The 25,341-nt window shown below is 42.0% G+C and overlaps 1 protein-coding gene across 9 annotated transcripts in view; it reads left to right on the forward strand.

Annotated features, from left to right (window-relative positions):
• LOC114492418 (aldo-keto reductase family 1 member C15-like) overlaps positions 1 to 25,341 on the forward strand; it is a 355,773-nt gene that overhangs the window by 116,706 nt on the left and 213,726 nt on the right. Inside the window, exons 4-6 of one of the 9 annotated variants that reach the window (XM_036025066.1) lie at positions 3,346 to 3,349; positions 3,549 to 3,626; positions 4,407 to 4,612. The exons of 7 other annotated variants lie outside the window; for them this stretch is intronic. In XM_036025066.1, the coding sequence (XP_035880959.1) occupies positions 3,346 to 3,349; positions 3,549 to 3,626; positions 4,407 to 4,586 (262 nt within the window). In that variant the 3' untranslated portion in view covers positions 4,587 to 4,612. Of the gene's footprint in view, positions 1 to 3,345; positions 3,350 to 3,548; positions 3,627 to 4,406; positions 4,613 to 19,816; positions 19,978 to 23,655; positions 23,824 to 24,715; positions 24,833 to 25,341 lie in introns of those variants that run through there. One more of the 9 variants, XM_028506021.2, reaches the window with a different exon arrangement.

Below are 25,341 nucleotides of genomic sequence, written 5' to 3' on the forward strand. Positions count from 1 at the left end.
CAGTGGAGAAAAAGGGATGGCATGGCCACTCTCTCAAGGGGAGAGCACCTGTGAGTGCTTTAGCCACTCTCTCAAGAGGAGTATGCACCAACCCTTGCCTGAACAGGCTTGCTTTTCATTCTCATTACATCAAAGAAGGCTCTCATTATTTTTAGATTTAGTTAAGTGATTACTTCTACTGATAACAAAAAAGAAGAAAAAGTTTCAAATGCAAGGGAATGATAAAAATGATTGCTTTGGTTACATTTCATCCTTGGGCAATCTTAGCACAGACTTTAGGGAGTTGCTTCAGAGATATCCGCTAAACGTCTGCAGTCTTAACTCAGGGTGAGGGAGTTTTTGTTGGGAACCGCCCTGACTGGTATCAGAAGCTGAAACCCCCTCCTAGGCTAAGGCTAAGGGAATGCCCTTGGAATCGTAAGCCAGCAAGGAGACAAAAGCTTATCTCCCTGGCAGGAATGCTGCTTCTGCTACTGAACCCCCAAAAGCTTGGTTGGTTAGCCAAAGACGGGTAAGATTCCCAACAGGGGGAACGACCTAAGGCAGGCACCATCACTTTGGGAGGCCCCCCAAAAGAAGGACTTGGGGGGGCTGTAGCAAAAGAGGGTGATTGACCCTCGCTCCTCGGCTTTGACATAGCCTGAGTTCTCATCATCTGGGAGAAATCTCCTTATTGCCTTAGTTCCCGTGCTAAGCCTGAAACAATGACAGGGTGGTGCAGCTCTGTGGTGAAAAGGGCAGATTCCCTGGGTGATCAGGCCTAAGAAAGAACATGTAAATTACTGTGAAACCTTCTTTGTTTAGAATGCTCTCAGTTGAATGAGAAGGGTCCAAGGAGGAAGTTTGTTCCTCAAAGTCTTACAGCTCTTTGACCCCGACTCAATAGACCAGCAGAGTTCCTTGTTTTCTATAGTTCCTTACTTCCCCCTGATAAGTACTGTACTTTACCTGAATTATTATGCAAAATGAGCCCAATAAAAGCTTGTATGGACGGTAAATCAGGGCCCTCCCCACTAGGGGGGTGGCCATTTCTGTCCCTACTTCCCCACAGAAACTAGTCTTGTCTCTGTGCATGTGTGTTTGTTCCTCACGTGTTTTTCGGCGAGCCATCCACAGCGTTCCATGGTCACTGCTGGCTGGTGACCCACGCGCAACAAGTTTTAGCAAAAGTAAGTCTCATAGCAGTCTAGGTACAATGCAGGCCAGATTCTCCATGGGAAAGTCTATCTGGACACACAGCTCCTTTATCAGTTTTCTAGATCAATACTGGGTGACATTTGCCATTGCCTTGCTGATCAGGTCCCTGTAAGTTATGTTACCTCACCATGAAGATTTTGTATCCTCATCCCAGAGCCTTGAGAAGGATGGCAATGCAATGATCTCACTACTCCCACTTCAAAACACTGAGGTCACTGCCCTCTGTGTCTAAGTGATGAGTCCTTGTCTGTGGTTCCTAAGTGATGAGGGCCCTCAAGAAAGCTGAGTTACAAAAGATAGTGGAGACACAATGGGACATCCACACCTGGTAGTGGGAGGATCCCTTGAATATGGACCCTGGGCCCAATGCAGACAGAGGAACTCTGGAGTGGTTCATGTTGCACAAGTGGGTTCCTTTGGGCTTTGCTGGTCCAGCTTCTCATTGCAGTGCACATTCACTGAGCACATCTGGTGTTCTCACTCTTTGTTGGGTTACCATAAACTGAACTAAAGCACAGTCTTAATAGTTAAGGAAAACCCCATCATACAGACCAGCCTGTGTTATACAAACCAATCCGCCTGGGAATCAGCGCCAGAAGGGCCCACTTTGCTTTTGGGTAGCGGGGGAAGTGACAGACAACCGTCAGAGAGCTGAGCAAGTGGCACTGTTGCCTCTCTGACCCCTCCCCCACATACCGCATTACAAGACAGTGACATGGGTTACCCTGCCCTTGTGAACACCTAATGCACCACCTCTCACAATGTAACAGGCTTGCTGATACCAACAAAAAAAAGGCCCAAATGAAAGATCAGACCAATGCTCCAGGAAAAATACAACTAAGTGAGGAAGAGCTAGCCAACCTATCAACACTGGTAATCAGGATGCTCACAGAATTGGTTGAATATAGTTGAAGAGTAAATGCAAAAATGGAGGCTATGCTAAGTGAAATAAAGTCAAATGTACAGGGAACCAACAGTGACGGGAAGGAAACTGGGACTCAGATCAATGGTGTGGATCAGAAAGAAAGCAACATTTGTCCAGAAAAGAATGAAGAAACAAGAATTCAAAAAAATGAGGAGAGGTTTAGGAACATCTAGGACATCTTTAAACGTTCCAACATCCAAATTATAGGGGTGGCAGAAGGAGAAGAGGAGGAGCAAAAAATTGAAAATGTATTTGAACAAATAATGAAGGAGAAATTCCCCAGTCTGGCAAAGGAAAGAGACTTCCAGGAAGTCCAGGAAGCTCAGGGAGTGCCCAAGAAGTTTAACCCAAGGAGGAACAAACTAAGACACATCATAATTATATTAGTCAAGATGAAAGATAAGGAGAGAATTTTAGAAGCAGCAAGAGAATAGGATACAGGAACTACAAAGGAGTTCCCATCAGACTGTCAGCTGATTTTCCAAAAGAGATATTATAGGCAAGAAGGGGCTGGAAAGAAGTATTCCAAGTCATGAAAGGCAAGGACCTACATGCAAGATTACTCTATCCAGCAAAGTTATCATTTAGAATGGAAGGGCAGATAAAGTGCTTCTCAGATAAGGTCAAGTGAAAGGAGTTCATCATCACCAAACCCTTATTATATGTAACGTTAAAGGAATTGATCGAAGAAAAAGAAGAATCAAAATATGAACAGCAAAACAGCAGCGAACTCACAGTTATTCACAATCACACATAAAACAAAAACAAAAACAAAAACCAACTAGACAAACAACTAGAAGAGGAACAGAGTCACAAATATGAAGATCACATGGAGGGCTATTAGGAGGGGAATGGGAGGGGGGAAGCGGGAAAGGGTATAGAGAATAAGTGGCATACATGGTAGGTAGAACATAGACAGAGGGAGGTTAAGAATAGTATGGGAAGTGAAGAAGTCAAAGAACTTACATGTATGAGCCATGGACATGAACTTAGGGGAGGAATGTGGGTGGGAGGGTGTATTCAACATGGAGGGAAATAAGACGGGGAAAATGGGATGAATATAATAACATAATCCAAAAAATATATTTAAAAAATAAAATAAAAACTGGAAAAGAAACAAACAAAAAACCCCCAAATAAACCAGCCTGTCTTTGGGAAACAACATGAATCCCAGGTGCAGGGAACTCATTCTTAGTGAAGCTCATTTGGTGGTTTGGTGACAGGAAGGTTGAGGTAATTGAGGGAGAGGTACTGTGCTTCAGTCTGGGAAGGGATTCAGATTTTCCCACCAAAGCCTTCTCTCACACATATCACACACACAGACACACTACTAGTAAAACAGCACATTGAAGGCTGCTTCACCAAGGTACTCGGGCACCAGGAAGACCATTCTTAAAAAATCTTTCTCCTCCTCTGTGTATTCCAGCCTGGAGAGGAGGTTATACCAAAGGATGCCAGGGACAAAGTTATTTTCGATACAGTGGACTTGCATGACACATGGGAGGTGAGTTCTGCTACTGCCCCCCAACACACTGTCACAGGAGGACATCCCCGAGTGGGCGCAGAAGAAACAGGCTCTGACCCCATCTGTCTCTGCCCTCAGACATGTCACTAAACTCCTCTGTACCTTGGAGTTTAGGGCTGTAAAGCAAGAGACTGAAATGGAATCACAGCTGAGGTCTATTTCTAATGTAAACTTCTATGGTTCTAGTGGGGGTTTCTTTGCCCACTGATCAGGTAGAGTCTGGGAGCCCGCAAAGAGGCATCATCAGAAGCAAACTCCAGGGGACTGAGAGCTCTATTCCAGGACAGATAAACACAGCAGGGTTGGGGGGAAGCTGCTGTGAGCTTAGCAGGACAGCTGTGAAGCCTGCCCTTCTGTAGTTCAGTCCATACACTCCTTTCAGCCATCTAGGACAGAGGAAGCAGAAAATATTCAACTAGTGGAAAATCTCAGAGGTCCTCTTTGACCCTGACTCTGATATGACAACATTTGTTAAAGAACTACTGTTATGCACTAGGCAGGAAAATAGGCACCATGGGAGGGGGCGGGGGGTGAGGGGAATTTAAAAGCATCTTAATGTCTAATTATTGCTCTGGATGTGTGTGTCACAGACCCACACAAGGAATAAAGTACTTTAGGAAGGAATATATTTAAATTATAAAACTGTTTCATTGAGTCAAATTGTTATTTATATTCTGATTTTAGTTTCTAAAAAGTTCCCTGTCCAATGAGAGGGCTGAACTACAGTACAGGTTTGCCACACATGCCCTTCCTCCCCAGGCCCTGGAGAAGTGTAAGGATGCAGGTTTAACCAAGTCCTTTGGGGTGTCCAATTTCAATCACAAACTGCTGGAGATGATCCTGAACAAGCCAGGGCTCAAGTACAAGCCTGTCTGCAACCAGGTGAGGCCATGTCCATGGTTACTTCTTTGCTTCTACCCTTCATACCCTCTTTCTTGATTAAGAGTCCCAAAGTTTTGGGCTTTATGCCAGCTACATTCCTGAACAGTCCCTTTATGGTGATAGGAAATTCCAGAGAAAAAACAGGTTGAGTGGAGTGGGACTATCATTACTTTCCTTATGCAGAAGTGGGTTTGAGGTTCCCAGGAGACATCCAAGTGGAGATGCTGAGTTGGTGGGTGATCTTGTGGTCTGGAGCTCAAGTGGTGGTCAAGGTTGGAGGTACATATCATGGAGTCATTGCTGTCAGGGTGGCAATTAAACTCATAGGAATTGATTTCCTGTCCTAGGGAAGTTCATAGAATGACCACAAAGAGGGCAAGAATGTCAACATTTAAGGATCAGGCAAAAGGTACTGGTTAGGGGACTGAGTAGGAGTGGGCAGACATGGAGGGAGAAAATGAGGAGTGTGTTGTCTCAGGGAATCAAAGAAGATACTTGAAAAGGTTCCTGTGACCCATGGGTGGATCCTGGCTGGGAGCAGCCAGTCGAACTAGGGATGGAAAAGGCATTGGGTTTTATGACACAAAGTTCATAGGAAACTTCACAGGTTCAGTACCGAGGGAGGAGGGGAAAAAGCCAGAGAGAAGACTATTGAAATGTGAGGAAGTAGATAAATCATAACTAAGAGATATAATTTTTTAAAATAACAGTGTTGCCAATGTTCAATCAGTATGATATTATAAAATTGACTATCCCTTTTGTAATATATTTTTAAAATTATGCAAAGAACACTTAAATAGTTATACTTTTCACCTTAATTATTTACTTTTAGGATTCTATTTGTAGAAAACTATTCATAATTATTATGTTAAAAATATGTTAATATTTTAACATATGTTAAATATGTTAAAATTTGACATTGGCTCCTTTCCTTCTTTCTCCTTCTTTCCCCTTTTGTTTCATTCTCTCTCTCTTTCTTTCTCTCTTTCAACTTATTGTGAGAGAAACTAGGCCTCTATTCCTTTAAAACTTTTCTCACAATTGGTTTTACTGATTGATCCCTGTGATACTATTTGATATGTTGCTGTCTTTTGTTCTTCTTGAAAATTGGAAGTTATATCTAACATCTTGATCACTTATATGTAATTGTGAATTCATGAATTCAACCAATGTACTTACTTTCTTAATGATGATTGATTTTTCATCATGAATCTGAAGATGCCTCTTCAGATGAACTTGCATCCTCTGACACCCCTCAGCATGCTTCCTATCTCCTTTACTGGAATGCAAGATGTTCTAGGCTCAGTTTGTAGCTCTGTGGGCCAGGAGTCGAGTCAGTGACTTTTCTGGGGAATCTTGGTTTCTTTCCACAAGGAATGACATGTAGAGGTCACAACCAGAATATAACAGTCTTTAATAATTTTAAACACTAATAAAGGTTAAGAAAATTGTTTTATCACTGCTGAAAATTCATAGAATTTGAAGGTATTTCAGAAGGTATATGAGAAAATGACCAAATGGAAAATGTGCATATATTAATGTAGTATTAGGTAATCCTTCAAAGGCTTTTCAAATTGACATGGTATTGGCTCATATATTCTGATACTTTCTGGTCTTGGAATTCACAGGTGGAATGTCCCTGTAGCTCATCCAGAGCAAACTCCTGGAGTTTTGCAAGTCCAAGGACATCATTCTTCTTGCTTATGGTGTCCTGGGGTCCCAAAGAGACCCTAACTGGTAATGAGAGTATCAGGGATAACTGATGTCAGGTACTGTGTTTGTGAATGAAACACTTTTTAAAAATTCAGATTTAACATTTTATTATGGAATACCTCAAATTTAAAAAAAGCAACCATAACAGTGTAGTGAGCTCCCATGTACCATCACCGAACTTCCCAGTCTTCAACATTCTTTCATTCTTGTTTCACACATACATCCATCTTCTACAAACTACATTCCAAGTACTATTTTTAAAAGAGATTGTGTGATATAATTTATATACCTTGCCATGCCTTAATCATAATTGTACAATGTTGACAAACAGATGTATTACATAACACATTTCTCTTGATGGTCTGCGAAACTTGGAAGAAAGGAACACTACACTCTAGATTTTTAGTCCTACAGATTTCAAATCCTCATTTTCTGGTGTTCTTTTTAGGGTGGAAAAAGATAGCCCCGTTCTCTTGGAGGATCCAATCTTGAATGCCATTGCCAAGAAACACGGTAGAAATCCAGGGCAAGTGGTCCTGTGCAACCAAGTGCAGAGAGGGGTGGTGGTCCTGGCCAAGAGCTTCAATGGGAAAAGAATCAAAGAGAACTTCCAGGTATAGGCACACACCGACTTTCCAGAGTGAGGAAATGGTGCTCTCTAGACAGTGAGACCCTAAATGCAGGGACTGTCTCTGGGTCATCTTTTAGCATCTTTTCCCCAGCAGAAGTCCTGGCAGGCAGACAGCTACATAAAAGTTTATAGACTGACAAACTAAAACATGAATGAATAAATGTTTCCCCTAAACTCTCCATCATACACCTTCTGGTCCCTTGGGTCAGTCAGTGATCTTCAACTTGTTTTGTGGAGAACCTCATGAGAGACTATATTAACTCTATGACATTTTAAGAGGACAGCTAACAATTTCATTATAAGTTTACTATTTGCAAAAGATGATGTTTAGAGCATAGTATATTTGTCATGTATTTGCTCCCAAACCTTGAAGCTATAGGTTTAGTTCATTCAATTTATGGAAATGTATAATAAAGAAATTTATATGTCATTGTGAAAACAATCAGAAAGAAATCCCACCTCCATGTTAATGTCAATGTTATGTCATGTTAACTCAATATGTTAATAATATACAGGGGTAGGCAAAGGTAGGTTTACAGTCATTGGTACAGAAAATAATACAACAGTTAATAAATAATAATGCAACAATAAACTGCATTTCACATACTCACAACTGTATTGTAATTTTTCTGCACCCTCATATTTTCGTGACAACCAAATCTGTCCTAGAGTATATTTTTAAGATGAATGAATGGTTACTAGATAGATAATAGATAGATAAATAGATAGATATAGACAGGCTCTGAGTTTTCAATAGAATTGTCCCCTGCTTTGCTATTCAAGATCTATCTGCTTTGCTATAAATTCACTCTCCACTAGGGGACAGTCAGTTTGTATCATCCAACAAAAACACATCTGGACTTAAGAGAGACTTTATTCAAAAAGGAGAACTCTCTGAATGCTGGCTCTGTAAGTGTCTCAATGACCAATCAGAAAGATTGTTCTTTGATAAGGGAGTAAACATGAGTGAGCAGGTGTGTTATTGAATAGTTGATCAGGAAATGCTTTTCTTGAGGTCTACAGCTCCTCAAAGAGGCAGTTTGTTCTTCTTTCCAAGGCTTGCTTTAGTTTGAGTCTAGGTCACATGTAAGGAGTGTGTGTGGTGCTTGTGATGGGGAACAGACTGAAGTTTGGTCCAAACAGTAGGTATTTTGTAAACACCGTTTTCTGTGAAGTGGAACAGAGGAGGAGAGGGAGTGGGAATGGAGAGGTGGAGAACCCAGGAGGAGCGTTCTCAGGCCAGGAGATAGGAAGTGGTGACAGGGGACACCTCCCCTAGTTCTCTCCTTGCCTCTGTCCAGCCAGAAAGTCCTCAGATTGCCCATTGTAAGCCAGTTGCTTTGGGGGGAAGTAATGTGATTGTTTCCTTTTTTCAGATTTTTGACTTTGAACTGATTCCAGAAGACATGAAAGCAATTGATGGCCTCAACAGAAATTTCTGGTTTTTAAAACCACTAATGTAAGTGACTTGTAGATTGTGTTTTTCAGAATGTTTTCTATAGCATGTACATTAGCAGAAGAACTCAGCTTCCTTATATCTGAAAGACAGGCTTGATTTCTGGTGTAGAAAGAAAACAAGATCTTCCCAGAGACCTCAGAGCTAGGTTTACTCCAACCTCAGTCTTGGATCCAACAGAAATATGAGTGGGGCCTGGAACAGACTGTAAGTAAAATGGTCAAAGTTTGCCTCATGGTGAATTCATGACTCTGTGACTTAATTGATGTCCCTGGTTCATGTCCACTCAGCTCTGACCTACCCATTTGACACAGGAGGCACAGTGCCTGTGACTCACTATACCTTTATGGGTACTAACCTAAAAATGAAAGGTCATTCAAAGAAAGGGGCAACAAACATTTATTGAATCAATAAGAATAGCTATTTGGGAATCATTAGTTCAGGCAGAAGCCCAAACAATGTTCTCACTGAGAGATAAAGGCAATGGGTATTTATGAGAAAGGAAAATGGAAGAACAAGTACATGCACAGATGTCCATTCTAACCAATGCTTTTTATTTTCAGTCCAGTAGTCCTCAGTCCAGTACTTCTAATTGCTTCTTGTTCCCTATGCAAACAGACCCTGGGACACAATGTTGCTTAGGCCCCCTTCCAAAGAATATCTTGCCCTTTCTAACATTAAAAAAGTTTGAGGGATAAGATATGCATGGCAGTTAGTTCCTCTGGCTAGGCAGCTCTGGCTCCATTTGAAAGGGGCTCTGTTCATACTGTTGTTTACAGGAGCCTATGAAAATGTTTCATGTTTAATTCTTTTTGAAATCAGGAGAAAACATAGCTAAACTCATAATGACCATGCAATAATGACCGCACCCTGGACCCTATTCATTTTTCTCCTAACACGATTGTGAAATGTAACATGAACAGTTTCTTCATGGAGGAGGGGGCCCATGAAAACAAGTGTGCGCATATGTGGGAACATCACAATGGAGAGCTGCTTCTACCTCCTCCTCAGAGTTTGTAGCATTTCTTCACAACTGGGTATTGTTTTCCCAAGTCACTGTCCATTTCTTCCAAATTTCTCATTTTGCTGTCCTTGTATCCTTGTCACAAACCCCATTTCCTTAGCCATGCAATGTCACTAAAGTGAATTAAAAATAGATCACAAATTTAATTGACCCTTGTCACTTATGTGTCCACAGAGCATACACTAGCATAAGGTCCTATGACTTCTCTTGTTTCTTGACTCAAGATGTGCCCAGGGTCACCTCTGTCCATTAGGAGAGTAACCCCTGGAAGCTTCTTACTCCTTCACGTTGACTATTCACAGACATAAAAGGCCTGTTGTTCAGTTACTGCAGGAGCGTATCAAGATTGAAGGGAAGGAAGACTCATTATTTTGAGAGGAGTCTGTGAAAGAGTTAGAGATAAGGTATTAAAACTTTAGCTGTAGAGTTAAGATTTAGTTTCAAAAGAAAGATCTCAAAACTCTCATTCATGTTCAAAGCTGCGTTGTGTTGCTGAGAAGAGACATTATAAATGAAAAGGCTGTGGGAAGTAACTTTTCTGCACCCAAGGCTTTTAAGTGTAAGTCTGTGATCTTCATCAGGACAGTGGCGATACTTGCACCTGTTCCAGGCCCTTTGAAGAGTCCAGCTCCTGGCACACAAAATTTCTTAAAATGCACTCTTCAATGCAATTAAATTTAAAGAGACAAATTTTAAAAAGCAGATGAGAGCCTGGGAAAAAAGGAGAATAATGGCCACACTGATTACTGCATAAGAAATGTTCTTATAAATTGTATGAAAGCCCCTTGACTGGTGTGGATCAGTTGGATGGGCATTGTCCCACAAAGCCAAGGGTCATCAGTTCGACTCACAGGTTGGGCATATGGCCTGGTTGCAGGCTCAGTTTACAGCTGGGGACATGCGAGAGATAACTGATTGATGTTTTTCTCATTCATTGATGTTTCTCTCCCTCTCATCTCCCACTCTTCCCCTCTCTCTAAAAGCTTGATAAATAAATTTTAAGTAAATAAATAAAAAAATTGTAGGAAAGCTGTAATTACATTTGGCAGGCATGGTAATGCAGGCATACATATTGCCTCTTCAAGAAAGAAGGAAGTTCTTTAACAGAGATACCCTGACCTGTTGAATGAATTTGTGAAAAAGAACAACAGAATCCTCATGTGAACATTATCATGAGTCCAGGGACAAAAATGACATGTGGGACAAAATAAGTACCACGTTTCCTAGTTCTCACATACAACAGAAAACTGTAATCTAAAGCAAACTAGCTTCTCCTTGGCTTTCCTACTGCATATGAATGTGGGAAGCAAGTGTATGGCCCAGGAGCTACATGTCTTTATGTTGATGTAGAAGGAAGGGCATGGTTGGAAATTGAGAATTTTTAGCCCATTCTGACTGTGTCCACAGACAAACTCTGTTTTTGAAAGCTTGGGACTGAGTTAGTAAATGAATATCCCTCCTTGTCTTTCAGTGCTATTGATGACCCTCGTTATCCATTTTCTGAAGAATATTGACCATCTGTTATCTACCATGAGTTGTACCAGAATCTCTTGCTTCTAGGGTTGTGGAGAAGATTTCTACACTTGGAGGAGGTAATTAAAAGCAGTTCTGTCGATTCAGGCTATTTGCCTTTCTTTTTTAAAACTTTTTTTAAATTTTAGGAAATAATAAAAAATTACAAATAAGGGTATTTGTTTTTCCTGATAATTAAAATAATACATGTAAATTAAGGGAAATTTGGACAATAAAAGAGAAAGGAAAGAATAAAGATGTCCTGTTCTTAGCCTATTTAAAAATCCTGGAACTTTGGGTGCATTTTCCTTCCTGATTTTCCTGTACAAATGGTAAGTGTGCTTATTTACAAAAATGAAATAATCTTCAACTTACAGATTATATACTTAACATAACTATTTTATGCAATAGATGTTACTTTAAAATTCCAGTATTATATTTCACTGTTGTAAGGCAGTGCATCTTATCCATTATTGAAATAATCATTTGCCCAAGTTTTGGCACTGTGAATACTTTTTGTACATTTTCCCATTCATTCATTTACTCATTTGGCAAATCTTCATTGGATGCCGTTTATGTGCCAGACGTTGCTTTATCAATAAGTAAAATAGACAAGAATTGAATTCAAATAATAAATGTCTGGAGTTAATGGTCTAGTGACAGAAGAAGACTATGAAGGAAATAAGGAGTGTTTAGCTATTAGACAAAGGGAGTGCTTGTTGGCCCTCTCTAACATTTCTGTACACCTGATAAGCAGACACTATTTTTCAGATGTTTATACAGCCTTGGAATAGAAAGACAATGCCTCCCTCCAGAGGGAGGAAGGCACGTTTACTGTTCAGTAATGTAGAGAAAGAATTTCACTCCACAAAGAAACAAAGTGTAGGATGTGTAGTGCTCACTCTCATGGATCCATGTTCCCTAGGAGGCAGGAGATAGAATAAAGAATCCTGAGACACTGCAACTGTCATGAGCAGCATCTTGATTTCTGAGAAGTGCCTTCTGACACTGGATAGTAGTTAGCATTGCAGTTTCCTCCCCAGGTGGGCAATCAAGGAAGATTGTGGGAAATTGCATGTGTAGAAGCTTAGGTAAAAACTCTATAAAGCCTGAACCTGTTCAATAGAAAAGAATAATTCCTGGCCACACATGGCCTGCTCCTATGTCTTGGGAAATATAATTTCTGGAATAAAATTTCTGCTTGCTTTGCTTCACACTATCTGTGTGGTCAGCTCAGTTGTTTGTGACTGCCAAGAACCTGGAGGCCGTCTCTATCTGGAGCACCTAGACTCAGATTTTCTCCTATAACTCAATGTACTGCATGTTTACCGGGTGGAAATGGGGGCTCAAGGAACTAGCACTACTAACCCTATTGTGGGAAGTATTTTCACAACATACGTACATGAAGCCATCGTGTAAACTTTAAGCTCACACAATGTTATTTTTAAATTATATCTCAACAATACTGGAAAAAAAGTGCTGTTACTTGGCTAAACCTCTTGTTGAGAGAGATAACCTATCTTCTTCCACCAGATCTGTGAAATCATGGCAAGCTCATTGACTAGCTTATGAATCAGGTCAAAATCTTATGTCTTTCATGATTCTTGACAGTCATGTGAGGAAAATAAAGCAGAGGGGGAGAATGGCAGTGGTAGGACGAGTGTTAGATGCTATTACAAGATGGTTTGAAAAGGTCACTGTGAAAATGACCCCTGGGCAAAATTAAGGCAAGACAGTGAACTACATGGCTATGCACAACAGGAGAGTATTTCTGAACATTCATTGGATATGCTAAGGCAAGAAGGAAGTGTTCCTACAGCACTGAAGTGACAGCAAGTAGGTGAATGTGGGTGGAATTCAGTGGGGAAAGGAGGTAGAAGGAGAAGAGAAGGTTCAGAGAGTCAGTGGGGGTGGTGGGCTTTGTCATATGAGTTTTGAAAGGACTTTCCTTGAGAGAGGACTGGAGAGTGATATTGCAAATGATAAGTGGAGTAGCTGCCTGAGCTGATTGGTTTTTGAAGGGTCACTCAAGGTGTTATGCTACTTCCTACAACTGCATCTGCCATGAAATCCTAACCTTAACACATTCCAAACTGATCGCTTCTCTTATTCTGTGGTTTCTGCTAGACCTAAGCCCATCATGTTCTTGATTCAGTGAGAATTGTAATCAGGCCCTGACTGTCATGGCTCAGTTGGTTGGAGCATCTTTCTGTAGCTAAAGAGTTGTAAATTTTATTCCTGGTTAGGACACATACCTAGATTGCACATTTGATCCGTGGTCTGGGCATACACAAAAGGCAACATCCCAACACTCCGTGAATATTCTTCCATCTGTGCGGAATGGAAACAAGTGTACTTGATGAATAAACACAGTTTAGAAAGGTATATATATAATTAACATGATGTGATACAATGAAAAGAAAGACATGTAGAGCAGTGAAGCAGAATAGATTACAGGAACAGTCAGACACGTGTATAGTCAACTGATTTTCTGTGAAGGTGCCAAGGTAATTCAAGGAGAAGGGCTAGTCCTTTCAACAAATGGGGCTAGAACATGTGTACATCCTTTCCTCAAAGGGAAGAAGATTCCCAACTAGTATCCCAGCCTGCAATCCTTACCCTCTTCCAGGCCGACCCACGCAGCATTCAGATTGTCCTTCCCAAATGAGGATTCCCCTTTCTAGTCCTGCAGTAGCTTCCCATTGTTCTGTAAAGGAATTTCAGGCTTTCAGTATGTAGTCTCTTTATGATCCACTTCTTGAGCTTCATATCTTGGCCTTCCTTCCCTTGTGTTCTATATTCCTTCTAACCATATCAAACGGCTTACAGTTCCCCTTATCAACTATGCTCCATGGCACCCCTAGAAAGTTTCTCTGCCTGTCTTATGAATCTTCACTTGTCCTTCAGTACAATGCTGTGGTATCTCCTCCTCTGAGAAGCTCCCTAACATAGCCCATGACTAGGCAGGGACCTCTCTGATGTGTCCCTTAGCTAACATGCTCACCCCTACCTTTAATACTTATCAGACTCAAGTCATTGTAATAGGCTATGTACTTGTCTGTCTCTCTGTCCCTTATGAGGACAGGTACTACATCCTGCTAATTGTGGTGTCCCCAGCCTCTGGCACAGTGCCTGACATGGAACAGGGCTCCAAAACTGTGTACTGAATGTCATCACCAAGTTATTAACTGCCCTTTGCATTGTACAAGTAAATAGTTATCTGCAAATCATTGAACGCTTCTGAGGGATATGAAGTACTGTGTATGTTCCTTGGTAAAGCATTGCTTTATTCTTGCCCTGACTGGTGTCATTCAGGGGGCTGGGCATCATTGCATAAACTGAAGGTGACTTGTTTGATTGTTGGTCTTGGAAAATGCCGGGGAGGCAGGAAAGCTCCTTGGTTGAGGCCATACAGGAGGCAATTGGTAGATGTTTCACTGACACGTTGATGATTCTCTCCTTCTTTCTCCCTTCCTTCATGCCTCATAAATACATACATACATAAATACATAAAATCTTTTAAAAAACATTAATCTATGCTTGCTCCATCAGTGATTCATTGTCAGAATCCCTATTAGCAAGTTCTAGGTCCACAGCCATGTGTTTTCTTATATAGTCTCCCAGTCTGCCATTTATCCTCACTTAGGACAGGGTAAGAAGAGCTCACTGCAGCCAGAGGGGTTCAGCTGAACAGCAGGTATATGGTGCTGGACAAAGGACTGCAAACAGAAGGTCAATGTCCTCTCTTTGAGGGTTGATGGGCTGGCCTCATGCCTCTTAGCCCAATGCTAAGTGAGAATTCCTGTCTAGGGAAACAAAGACATTAAGCAACTCAAATGCCCGGGGAAAAGATGTCACTGAGTAGATAAGCTGCATTCACTCCACCACAACCTTCATTGGGAATATATGTGAAAACAAAGAAACGTGAACTTCCAAGATAGGACCTAGAGTACCTGGACTTCTCAGCACACTTGAGTCAATACTTCCCCTTCATGTGTTGTCATGACATTACTTTAATAGCCCAGGATTCTGACCACAGACATTAAAGAGTTTGAGGACATGTAGCGACCATTTCCAAATTCTCTTTAGCTAGCTTACTTCACAGATGAGGAAACTGAAAAGTCAGATGTTTGTCCCAGGTCACAGAGCAAGCGGCTGGCAGAGATAACCAGACTGCAGGATTCCTGTCTTATATTTTCTGTCACCTCACCAGTTAACAACAGGCAGGCAGGCAACAAAGGGCTTCATGTATGAGGTGAGGCTCCCTGTAAGGCATTCAAAACTCAGCAAACTGGAAAGCACTTATTACTACCCCCTTGGAATTTTTCATCTAAGACAGTGAGATTATGCCACAGCTCAAATAAAAGTTAATCCCAATTCACACCAGCAGAGTCCTTGTGAAAGATAATTCGCATATTAAACCAATAAAACTAGAGAGTTAGCAGAAACCAGGAAATGAGGCTTTGTGCCAAACTAAGAATTTCTTACTTAATCTTGGCAAGAAGGATGGCTGTGGAAAGGTACTCAGCAGAGGAGGCCTAGGACCTGTTTTTAAACATGGGAAGTCCATTCTGGCTGGAGATGTAGGAGGGCATGTCTAGAGACAGACAGATAAGTGCAGCTTTGTTTTGGTGTTACGGGGCATGCAGGATTTGGACTTAAAGACTCCTGGGTAGGACCTCTGTTGAATCCACCAGATCTGTCTGGAAAAAGTCCACCCCTTGTTAACATAATGAGAACAGTTTGTGTGACATCAATGTAACCTGGCAGCCAAAGACAGTGGACTGGAATGCACATGCGTGAACAACAATGGCCTCACTGTACTAGTTATTGGGAGTGGTAGATGCAGCTGAGTGAGCATAGGGACTGTGTGGCTGTTGCATTCAAAATGACTGAGTAAGTAACGAAATCTGCATCAAATTTTGCATGAAGATGGAACGATCCTTGGCAGAAACTATTCAGATGATTCAGAAGGCCAAAGGTATGGGCAACTGGGGATCGGCAGCTTCATTACAACAATGAACCTAGTCATGCATCAGGTCTTGTGCAGAATTTTTGGAAAAACATTAAATCACCCAGGTGACTCAGTCTCACCTACACCCTAGATTTGGTGGCCTCAGACTTTTGGCTTTTGCCCAAACTAAAATCACCTTTGAAAGGGAAGAGATTTCAGACCATCAGTTAGATTCAGGAAAGTAAGACAGGGTAGCTGATGGCTATTGGGAGAACTGTGGGATGTCCCAAGGTACTCACTTTGAAGGAGACTGAAGCATCCTTGTCCTATGTACAATGTTTCTCCTATCTTGCGTCTTCTTCAAAAAGTGTCTCTATTTTCCTTAGTATGTGGCTGGATACATTATGGACAGACCTCTATAGATTGTGCTGGGGAACATGAACATTTTAGTGATGTTAATTCTTCCTATCCATGAGCGTGGTATGTGCTTCTACTCATTTATACCATGTTCATTTTTTTGTTCAGAGTCTTACATTATTCTGAGTACAGGTCTTTACATCCTTGGTTAGATTTATTCCTAGGTATTTTATTCTTTCTGATGCACTCATAAATGGAATTGTTTTCTTAATCTCCCTTACTGATAGTTCATTATTGGCATATAAAATGCAACTGATTTCTGGATATTAATTTTGTGTCCTGCTACTTTGCTGAATTTATTTGTCAGTCCTAGTTGTTTCATAATGGAATCTTTAGGGTTCTCTATATACAGTACCATGTCATCTGCAAATAATGCTGGTTTTACTCTTTCCTTTCCAAGTTGGATGCCTTTATTTCTTCTTGTCTAATGGCTATGGCTAGGACTTTCAGTCTATGTTGAATAAGGAAGGTGAAAGCAGACACCTCTGTCTTGTTCCTGATCTTAAGGACAACACTTGTAGGTTTTGCCCATTAAGTGTGATGTTGGCTGTGTGTTGGTCATATAAGGCCTTTATTACCTTGAGGTATATTCCCACTCTTCCCACTTTGCTGACAGTTTTTTTCACAAATGGTTGCTGGATTTTAGAGTAACTTGAACTCCACACTGCTCCTCTCATTTTGTATCAATCATTATTGTTTTCCCTTCCAGCAAAAAGCTTTAGAACATTTGGCTTTTTCTCAGACAATACTTGAAACTGAATGGCTGGGACACTGTTATTCCTGCAGGTTCCCTGACTGGGTATGGGAAAGGAGAAATCCCCCATCCATCATCCTAGCTTCTGGGTCCTGAGAGAAAACCCAGCAAATATGAGCCTTGGTGCAACTACAAGGGGATAGTGGTTGCTGGGATTTTCTCTGGGAGGAGAAAAAATTCTTTCCTATAGCACCCTGGTTAGCAGTTACTGTTTGGTACTGGCTTTCATGGGAAGCAGAAGAGGGAGTGAGTGAGGTGGGGATAAAGTGCACCAACGTCCTGAATAGTGAGGCATGGTGGGGCAGGGACTCAGAGGAAGAGAAAGGTGAGAGGTCTGTGATAAGGGTCAAAAAATCTCACAATGCCCTCTCTTCATACTTCCTGAAGATCTGCAGTAGCTACTTCTCTCAGCCAGCATTTCTCATCATATATCAATAATAGGATCTTCATTTTCTATGTTAATTAGTTTACTGTGTCACTCCTGGAACATCCCCTCCACAGGAGCAGAGATTTCTTTTTTGTCTGTTGTGTTCATAATGCCTAAAACCATGACTTGCACATTATAGCTGCTCCATTAAATGTGTTATTAAATGAAATACACTTTCATACAGTTCTTGAATATTCAGAGGTCATCACAAAAAACACGCAGTGGTCACTGTAAAAGCATCTCTAACACACTCAGCCTGGGTTACCTGCCTTCTATCTCATACTGTCCTAGGACTCTGCCCATCCTGTCTCCTTATGCTGAGTTACAATTGTCATTTTACCCATCTCCCTGTGGTAGTTTCAACCTCTAAGTTTGTGTTGATGCGCTATGTGGCATGGTACAGCGGACCTAGGTGTTCTACTCAGATTCCTCAGTGGCTGCAAGCCTTGTGTCAGCGAAAGTGGGGGTCATGTCTGAGGGCTCAGCTGGGGAGGGGTCTGCTTCCAAAATGGTGGTTGACAGAATACTTTTCCTTGGGAGCCATTGGAATGAAGGCCTTAGTTCCTTGTTGGCTGTTGCCCAAAAGCTACCCCGAACTGCTTACCACACAAGCCTTCCCAACATGCCCCTTATTTTATCAAAGTATGCAAGCTGAGAAGCAATGGAGTTGATCAGGGAGATAGATATCACAATCCTGTATAACCTAACAATGAAAATCATGCTGTTTTACATTACCATACTCTATTGAGTAGGAGCAAGTCACAAGAACCACCCACACACACTGCAGAGGGACTATTACACCAAGGCCACCTGCCTTGCTACATATGAGCAGGTGGCAGGGACCCTTGAGGACAACCTGATGTGGCCATTGCTCTGCTAAAGGCCCAGGAGCTGGTACCATGAGAGCATCCTCTCTCACTGGCAGCCTTTGAGAAATCTTAGAAAACAGGAGAGGTGTCTGCAATAAACACTAAATGTCTTTCTAGTCACAAACGCTGTCAGGTGTGATATCAATCTCTAGAAATGGTTTCAGATAATGTTGAAATGCAAGCTTTATGAGACCTTTTTAAAGGAGAAGTGGGGAGCCTGGTAACCTGGTATGACTTCACTAAGGAAGAAATTGACCCATTCTCCCTGACTGACAAAGTTCCTAGGCTGCTGAGTCAGGGAGGAAGGAAGAAATAGTGTCTCTGCACTTTAACAAGGCATTTAGTGCAAACCACAGGTAAATGTGCAGGGGACATTAGACAAATTTCTGACAGGTTGAATGATATGCTCAAGGGTATTCACATCAATTGTGAGAATTTTCTTGTATCTGACACAGAACATAGCCCTACTTTTACAGTAAAAATATAAAAGTTATAGTCATGAAATTGATAAATAGTAATTGAAATATACTGTGAGAAATACTGAATAGGTAGAATGTGGTAGAATTCACCCTGACCAGCCAGAGGGATGAGGTGAAAATAAATTACAGTGTTACATCCTGAGGCAGGCTGCAAATGAAGCAGGGCAGGCAAAATAGTAACATTAAACAAAGCAACACTCAGGGGTTCTATCTAGCACAAGTTTCTTATTAGTTCCAGGTGTAATTTCACTGATTTGGTTTCCTGAACTACACCAACAGAGGCTATAACAATGTGAGGGCACACAATAAAGAGGAATTGCCCCTCTGGCGAAGTGATCAAAGATGTGGCCAGGAGCAGGAGCTTTTAGGAAAGTGGGGATTCATAAGCCTGAAGGGAATAGGTGGGGACTTGAGTGGCCTGTCCCAGCAGGAGGCATTGCTGAAACAAAGGCGCCACTACAGAAACTGATCCTGGAGCTCAGACAATTATTTTCTTGTCAAAAAGACTCAAAGAAAGAAGCCATACAGAATCAGAGGTTGGAATAAAGTTCTGCTACAGGGAAATATGTAATGAAAATAAGGGTTGGGATTCTTAAGGAATGTTGTTACATGTGTGTTGGATACCAGAAGTTGAGCTTAGTTCAGGAAATTCTGAATAATGCCTTTTTGATGGCATTTTTGACTATGTGAAGGGTGAGAGACTTAACTAACGTCTTGTAGTAGAATTAGTGTTTAGAAAAGACCACCATAGTAACTATTTTTCATCTTGTGTCAGTTGTAATTATCAAGGACAACATGACATGTTGAATTTTTTGTTTTGTTTTTGGTTTGTTTTTTAACTTAGGAGTCCACGGTGAGCAATGCTGGAGAGAAAATCCATCTCCAGCAGTGGGTGTGACATTTCTGTGTGCACTCCCTGGAGCTGTGCCTGCAAGGACTTGGAAGAGATACAAAAAGTCAATGAAATGATTTATTTTCACAGCAGAATTCTGGGCAGCAACCATCAGCCCCGCCTGGTTTGTGGTTGGTAGTAATAAAAAGTGCTGGAGCCTGGCCTTGTACTTGATTTGCAGTCAGAGGAAGGAAGGAAAGACAGAGTCAGCTTCCCCAGGACTGTAAATGGCAATGGACCTCAAACATAGTCATTCTGTGAAACTGAATGATGGCCATTTCATGCCAGTACTTGGATTTGGCACTGTTGCTTCTGACGATGTAAGTCAAACCCAGGGGTCCAGGGGACAAACTACCCTACCAGAGCCCAGTACACGCTGGGTCATTTGGAAGGACTGATGTGGCCTCTGCTTCACCACCTCTGACTTTGTACTAAGTAGGATGATGAGCTGCTGGCTCTGGGGAGTCAGAGGTGGGAATTCCAAGGGTGGGTTACCTCTATTTTTATTACTGTTATTATTGTTTGAGTTACTTCATGTATATGCTCACCATGTATTGTAAGTACTTTACCTGCATTCTTTTCTTCAATTCTCCACACCTGGCCCAGGTAAGTGCTATGACTCTTCTTATTTCTTACTTGTTTAACATCTAAGCTTGGCTGCTCTTGCTAGACCTCTCTGCTCCTCAGTCAGAGTCACTCTGCTCTTTGTTAGGACTCCTGATGGGCAGTGGGCCCAGGAGGAAAGGACAGCTAACGTGACTGCATGTGGCAGCTTTGCTGAGGGTTTGTGGGGCTGGAAGTATTTGCCAGAGAATGTCTGTCACTGAAACTTTTGTTAGCAAAGGAGCCACTGTTGTTCCAAGCATAAGGCACTTAGAGAGGATACCTCAAGAGGCATAAGTAACAATGAGTCAGAATGGGGATTCTCATCAGTTGTATTATACGCAAATCCGCGTGTCTAATTACAATGTTCTCCAAGTGTCAAACTCTGGTCACGGTGTGGAAGTGGCAGCTTTGGGTGGCCTGGAAGGGATGCCCAGTGAGTGACAGAGGCCTTCCCTTCCACAGAGCCATGAATGAAATTTCAATAGCTGACAGCTGTCAGACAGGCCCAGTTTGTTTGCAGTGGCACGATTATCTGTGTGACCACTATCACAGGTTAAGCTCAGGGCATGTCTAACATACATTACATCAAACTTTTATCATCAGGTTGTCCAAAAAGTTCATTTTTTGTTTGTAAGATTGGGCTAGTAGCCCTTAGTTGTCTCTGACATCATTGGAAACAGTTTCGTTTCATTGTATTGTGACAATCTCTTTGTTACATTGTATTTGTGACAATGTATTTGTTAGATGGTATTTAAATGCCAGCTTCCATATTAGTTTGCATTAAAAAATTACCAAAATTGGTGAATTTTTGTGTAGCTATTTTAACATTGAAGACAGAAGAAATATACAACATTTTTGGCATACTAGGCTGTATTATTTGAAGAAAAGTAAAAACACAACCGAATGGCAAGAAGAGATTTGTGCCGAGTATGGAGAAGTTTCTGTGAGTGATCGAATGTGTTAAAGGTGGTTTGTGAAGTTACTTGCTGGAGATTCCTTGCTGGACAAGGCTCCACAGTTGGGTAGACCATTTGAGGCTGATAGTGATCAAATCAAGACATTAACTGAGAACAATCAGTAGTATACCATGCAGGGGATTTCCAACATGCTTAAAATATACCAATCAATAAAGTTATTGGTGAAAATGAAACATGTGTCTTTTATTTGAAAATAAAACAAAACAAATGGACCTTATTGCCGACCCAATACTCTTGAAGGCAGAGAATAGAGCAAGGCATCTCATAATCCTCTCAGAATAATCCAGGTAACATGTGCATCTGCTTCTCACAGTATAAAAGGTGCAAAGTGAAATGGAGACTTCTTCTGCACCCTAACCAGAGTTCTCTTCTGAATGTAACTCCCCCAACCTCACCCAGAGTTGTTGTGCATCACAGGAGGAACAGGGAGCCTGGTCCAGCTCCCATGTGTGTGACTTCTTTTGTCCAGTCAGGTGTGTGTTCTGGGAAACAAGCAAACTTGGTGTGTCAGACTCAGTCGTGAAGCCATGGAGCACTGCAACTCTGAGGCAGGCTGTGGGAATGTGCCCACGCTGCCCCCAGGCAGAGCCTGTGTGCTGAGTGGATGAGCAGCCGCTCCTCGGGCACCACCTGCTCTTGCTGTGGGTTTTCCTGGGAGTGGCTCAGGTGCGCTGTCCTCTCAGTCCTTTCATAGAAGTTCTGATGCTGAGCAGGGTCAGGGTCATGTACCCGCCTGTTTGTGAATCCACCATGTTAATTATAGCCTCCTCAGAGGCTGGGATAAATAGTAGAATTTATTTATCAGTGTTTGGCTTGGTGGGAAGAAAGGAACAATAAGCTGTTTGATTTTATGCGTGTAGCTATCAAAATAATTTGGATGGAATGGGTAATTATTAACTAAATTAATTAACCAATTCCACAATGAAGAGTAACTTCTTCTCCATATAAAAATATCCCTAGTGGTAGGGAAAGTCTGCACAGAAAATAGTTCTGCTTCTCTGGACTTTTAACTACTAGATAAAGATACTTTAAGGATGATGAACAGCTACCTAACATTACTAGATATTATCTCAGTAATTGCCAAGGGAAGTTGAGATGTTTGGAAAGAGGGAGGGTCATCTGAAGTGGGGCGTTCTGGGAAAGCTCCAAGGAGGAGCTGATCTGAGACTAAGCAGGCTTGATGTCAGAAACAGATGTTCTCATGAGCAGTAGCTTCTGAACTATCTGAACCTTCTAGCTTCTTTCAAGTAGCAGAGGCACACTTCTACTTTACTTCCTTCACAGAAGGTGTGATGCTGACCCAGGGGCGGCCCCACGCAGCCCCAGGGGCCTGGGGGTGAAACAGAAGGCATGGAGGACTGAGGATGGAGGACAAAAAGTTGCCTAAAGTAGAGAGGACAGACTTCTGGCAGAGGAGACCTCATGTTTTCCTATGGGAAAGGGGAATTAATTTAAAGACCCCTTTTAAAAGTTGGAATGAGATTTAGAAATTGTTCATGATGTGTTCATTAAATAATCTATCTGTATATCTATGTAATGACAACCAAAACAAAACTAAGGTTTAAAATTCCCTCGTGATCCAGTTGGGTTTCATGCCATTATAATCTTCCCTGTCCCCACTGCCAGTCCTTCTAGACCCCAGCCACACTCAGGCAGTACTTCTGTGGCCTGGGTCGCTTGCCTCAAGGGGTAATCGCTGACAAGCCTGAGCACCTGGAGTGTTGCCCTTGCCCATTGGTGATTGCTAACATTGTTCATTTGTGGTTGTTCCCAGAGCTGCCCCAGTGATCGCCAGAACTCCAGACATGCCCCTCCCTTCCACCAGCATAGAGAGGACACTCTATCTTCTTCTGAAAAGCAGGATCAGTCAATCAGTCAGCACTGTCGACACAGTAATTGCCATATAAACCCAGTATCGACAGGCAGGGACCCCAAAAGACTAGGGAGTAGCCATCGAACAGGGTTACGTGGAGCCCTTCTTGTCATCTGTTAAAGGTTTCTGTCACCGGGAACCAGGTTCTTTAGCCACGCAGGTCCTAAAGTTGAGCACACAGACACCATAAGCCCCTAGGTGGGAAATGGAGGGGAGGAGGAGAGTGTGCCAGGTGCTGTCTCATTCCTGGGCACGTTCAACAGATTCTCTAGTGAATGGCTTGATTTTCTAGTTGCATGTGAAGACCTTTCCACTAGTACATTCAGGCAGGGGTAGAGTTCATAAACTCTAATTTATAAGTTTATAGAGTTTATAGGCATAGCGCATGCCTCCAGGGTACAGGTTCGTCCCTGAGGCTGTTTGTTACTCAAGCAGGGGAAGAGGAGACATGGAGAGACAGCTGGAGAAACTACTCTTAAGGAAATAAATTACTTCTCTCTGAGTGAAGCTAATTGCCAGCCCTCCTTATTTATATTTTGTAGGTTCCTAAGAGCAAGGCTGCTGAGGCCACCAAAATGGCAATTGATGTAGGTTTCCGTCACATCGACTCGGCATACGTCTATCAAAACGAGAAGGAGGTCGGCCAGGCCATTCGAGACAAAATCGCGGATGGCACTGTGAAGAGAGAGGACATATTCTACACCACCAAGGTGCTGTGTGCGGGGCGTCGAGAGGCCGCTGTCAGAGCAGATACGTTATTTTGGAAAAACGAGACCAAAAAAGCAAAAAGTTCTGGTCTTAGTTGAATAATTTATTGACCTCATAACATTGTGGAGACCCATCTAGAAAAACAGAAAACAAGAAGGGACTGCTCTGCTCTGGAATGTGTTAGGGCCTGGGACACAGGTTCCCAGCCTCTGTGAACAGGGTCCCACTCACAGGTAAAACGGGAGTAAGATACTCACCTTCTTCATCTGCTGTGTGGCATGACTGAGCCACTGCAGGATGGGCCCACTCCTTTCATTCTTCAGTGGATTCCCTCAGGACATATCCAAGTGAGGTGGACATATTATCCCAAGAGGAGAGTCTCACTAGGAAATACAGTTTTCAAGTCATCACTGAAATTTGTAAAAATTTTCTTAGGTGGAAAATCCTGCTTGCAATGTAAATAGTGCCGTGGGCTCTATCAGTGGTCCAAAGGTGTCCCCAGCAATGATGACTTGTTTTCAGAGCATGAACATCTCAGCAGCTCTGGGTCCAGGCATTTGTTATATAGGGCAGTGTGGTCCATTTCCTCTTGCCCAACATGTCTTGACTGTCCTTTCAGAGATGACTTTTCTAATCCTTGAAACCTGTTGTTTGCTTTTCCTGGCCCATCTAAGTTTTACTTGCAGTTTTCTCACAGTCACTTGAATAAGCCTCAAGAATCCATGAAGATGCTCATATATACTAAGTAACATAAATTTAGCACCAAAATTCTTATTTTTACACCAGCACACATGTTCATCACTCACATCTTAGTCTCTTAACTATGATGTTCAATCTTGGTTCCCAGAAGTGTGACATCATAAGGCATTTTTCAATTTCCTTTGGTTACTGCAGCTTTGGGCTACGTTCCTTCGACCAGAACTGGTTCGACCAGCCCTGGAAAGATCACTGAGGAATCTTCAACTGGATTACGTAGATCTCTTCATCATTCATAACCCAACAGCTATGAAGGTGAGCTTTTGTGTTCCTTGTCATGCCCAAGAGTATTTCACCACTGCTGTTGCCCCTCCAGTATCTCATTCCAGCTAGGTTTTCGGGGTTCTCACCAAGAGAGGCAGATTTGAGTGGGGTGGCTAGAACTGCTAAATGAACTCTCTTTCATAGTGATTGATGAAGCCTCCGGCCCTCTGGAGTCTGTGTGTTGTGGATGCGGTACACAAAATCACCCAGAGTACCAAGTCTTGTGGAGAAAAAGGAATGGCATGGATACTCTCTCAAGGAAAGAGCACCTCTGAGTACCTTAGCCACTCTCTCAAGAGGAGAGAGCATTGATGCTTGCCTGAACAGGCTTTTGTTGCTTTTTAGTCCCATTGCATAAAAGAAGGGTCTCGTTATTTCTAGATTTAGTTAAGTGATTACTTGTTACAGATAACAAAAAAGGAAAAAAAGTTTGAAGTGCAAGGGAATGATAAAAATGATTGATTTGGTTACATTTCGTCCTTGGGACAACTTAGCACAGA

The sequence above is a fragment of the Phyllostomus discolor genome, chromosome 1 (assembly GCF_004126475.2).
Source record: "Phyllostomus discolor isolate MPI-MPIP mPhyDis1 chromosome 1, mPhyDis1.pri.v3, whole genome shotgun sequence".
Taxonomy (NCBI): Eukaryota; Metazoa; Chordata; class Mammalia; order Chiroptera; family Phyllostomidae; genus Phyllostomus; species Phyllostomus discolor.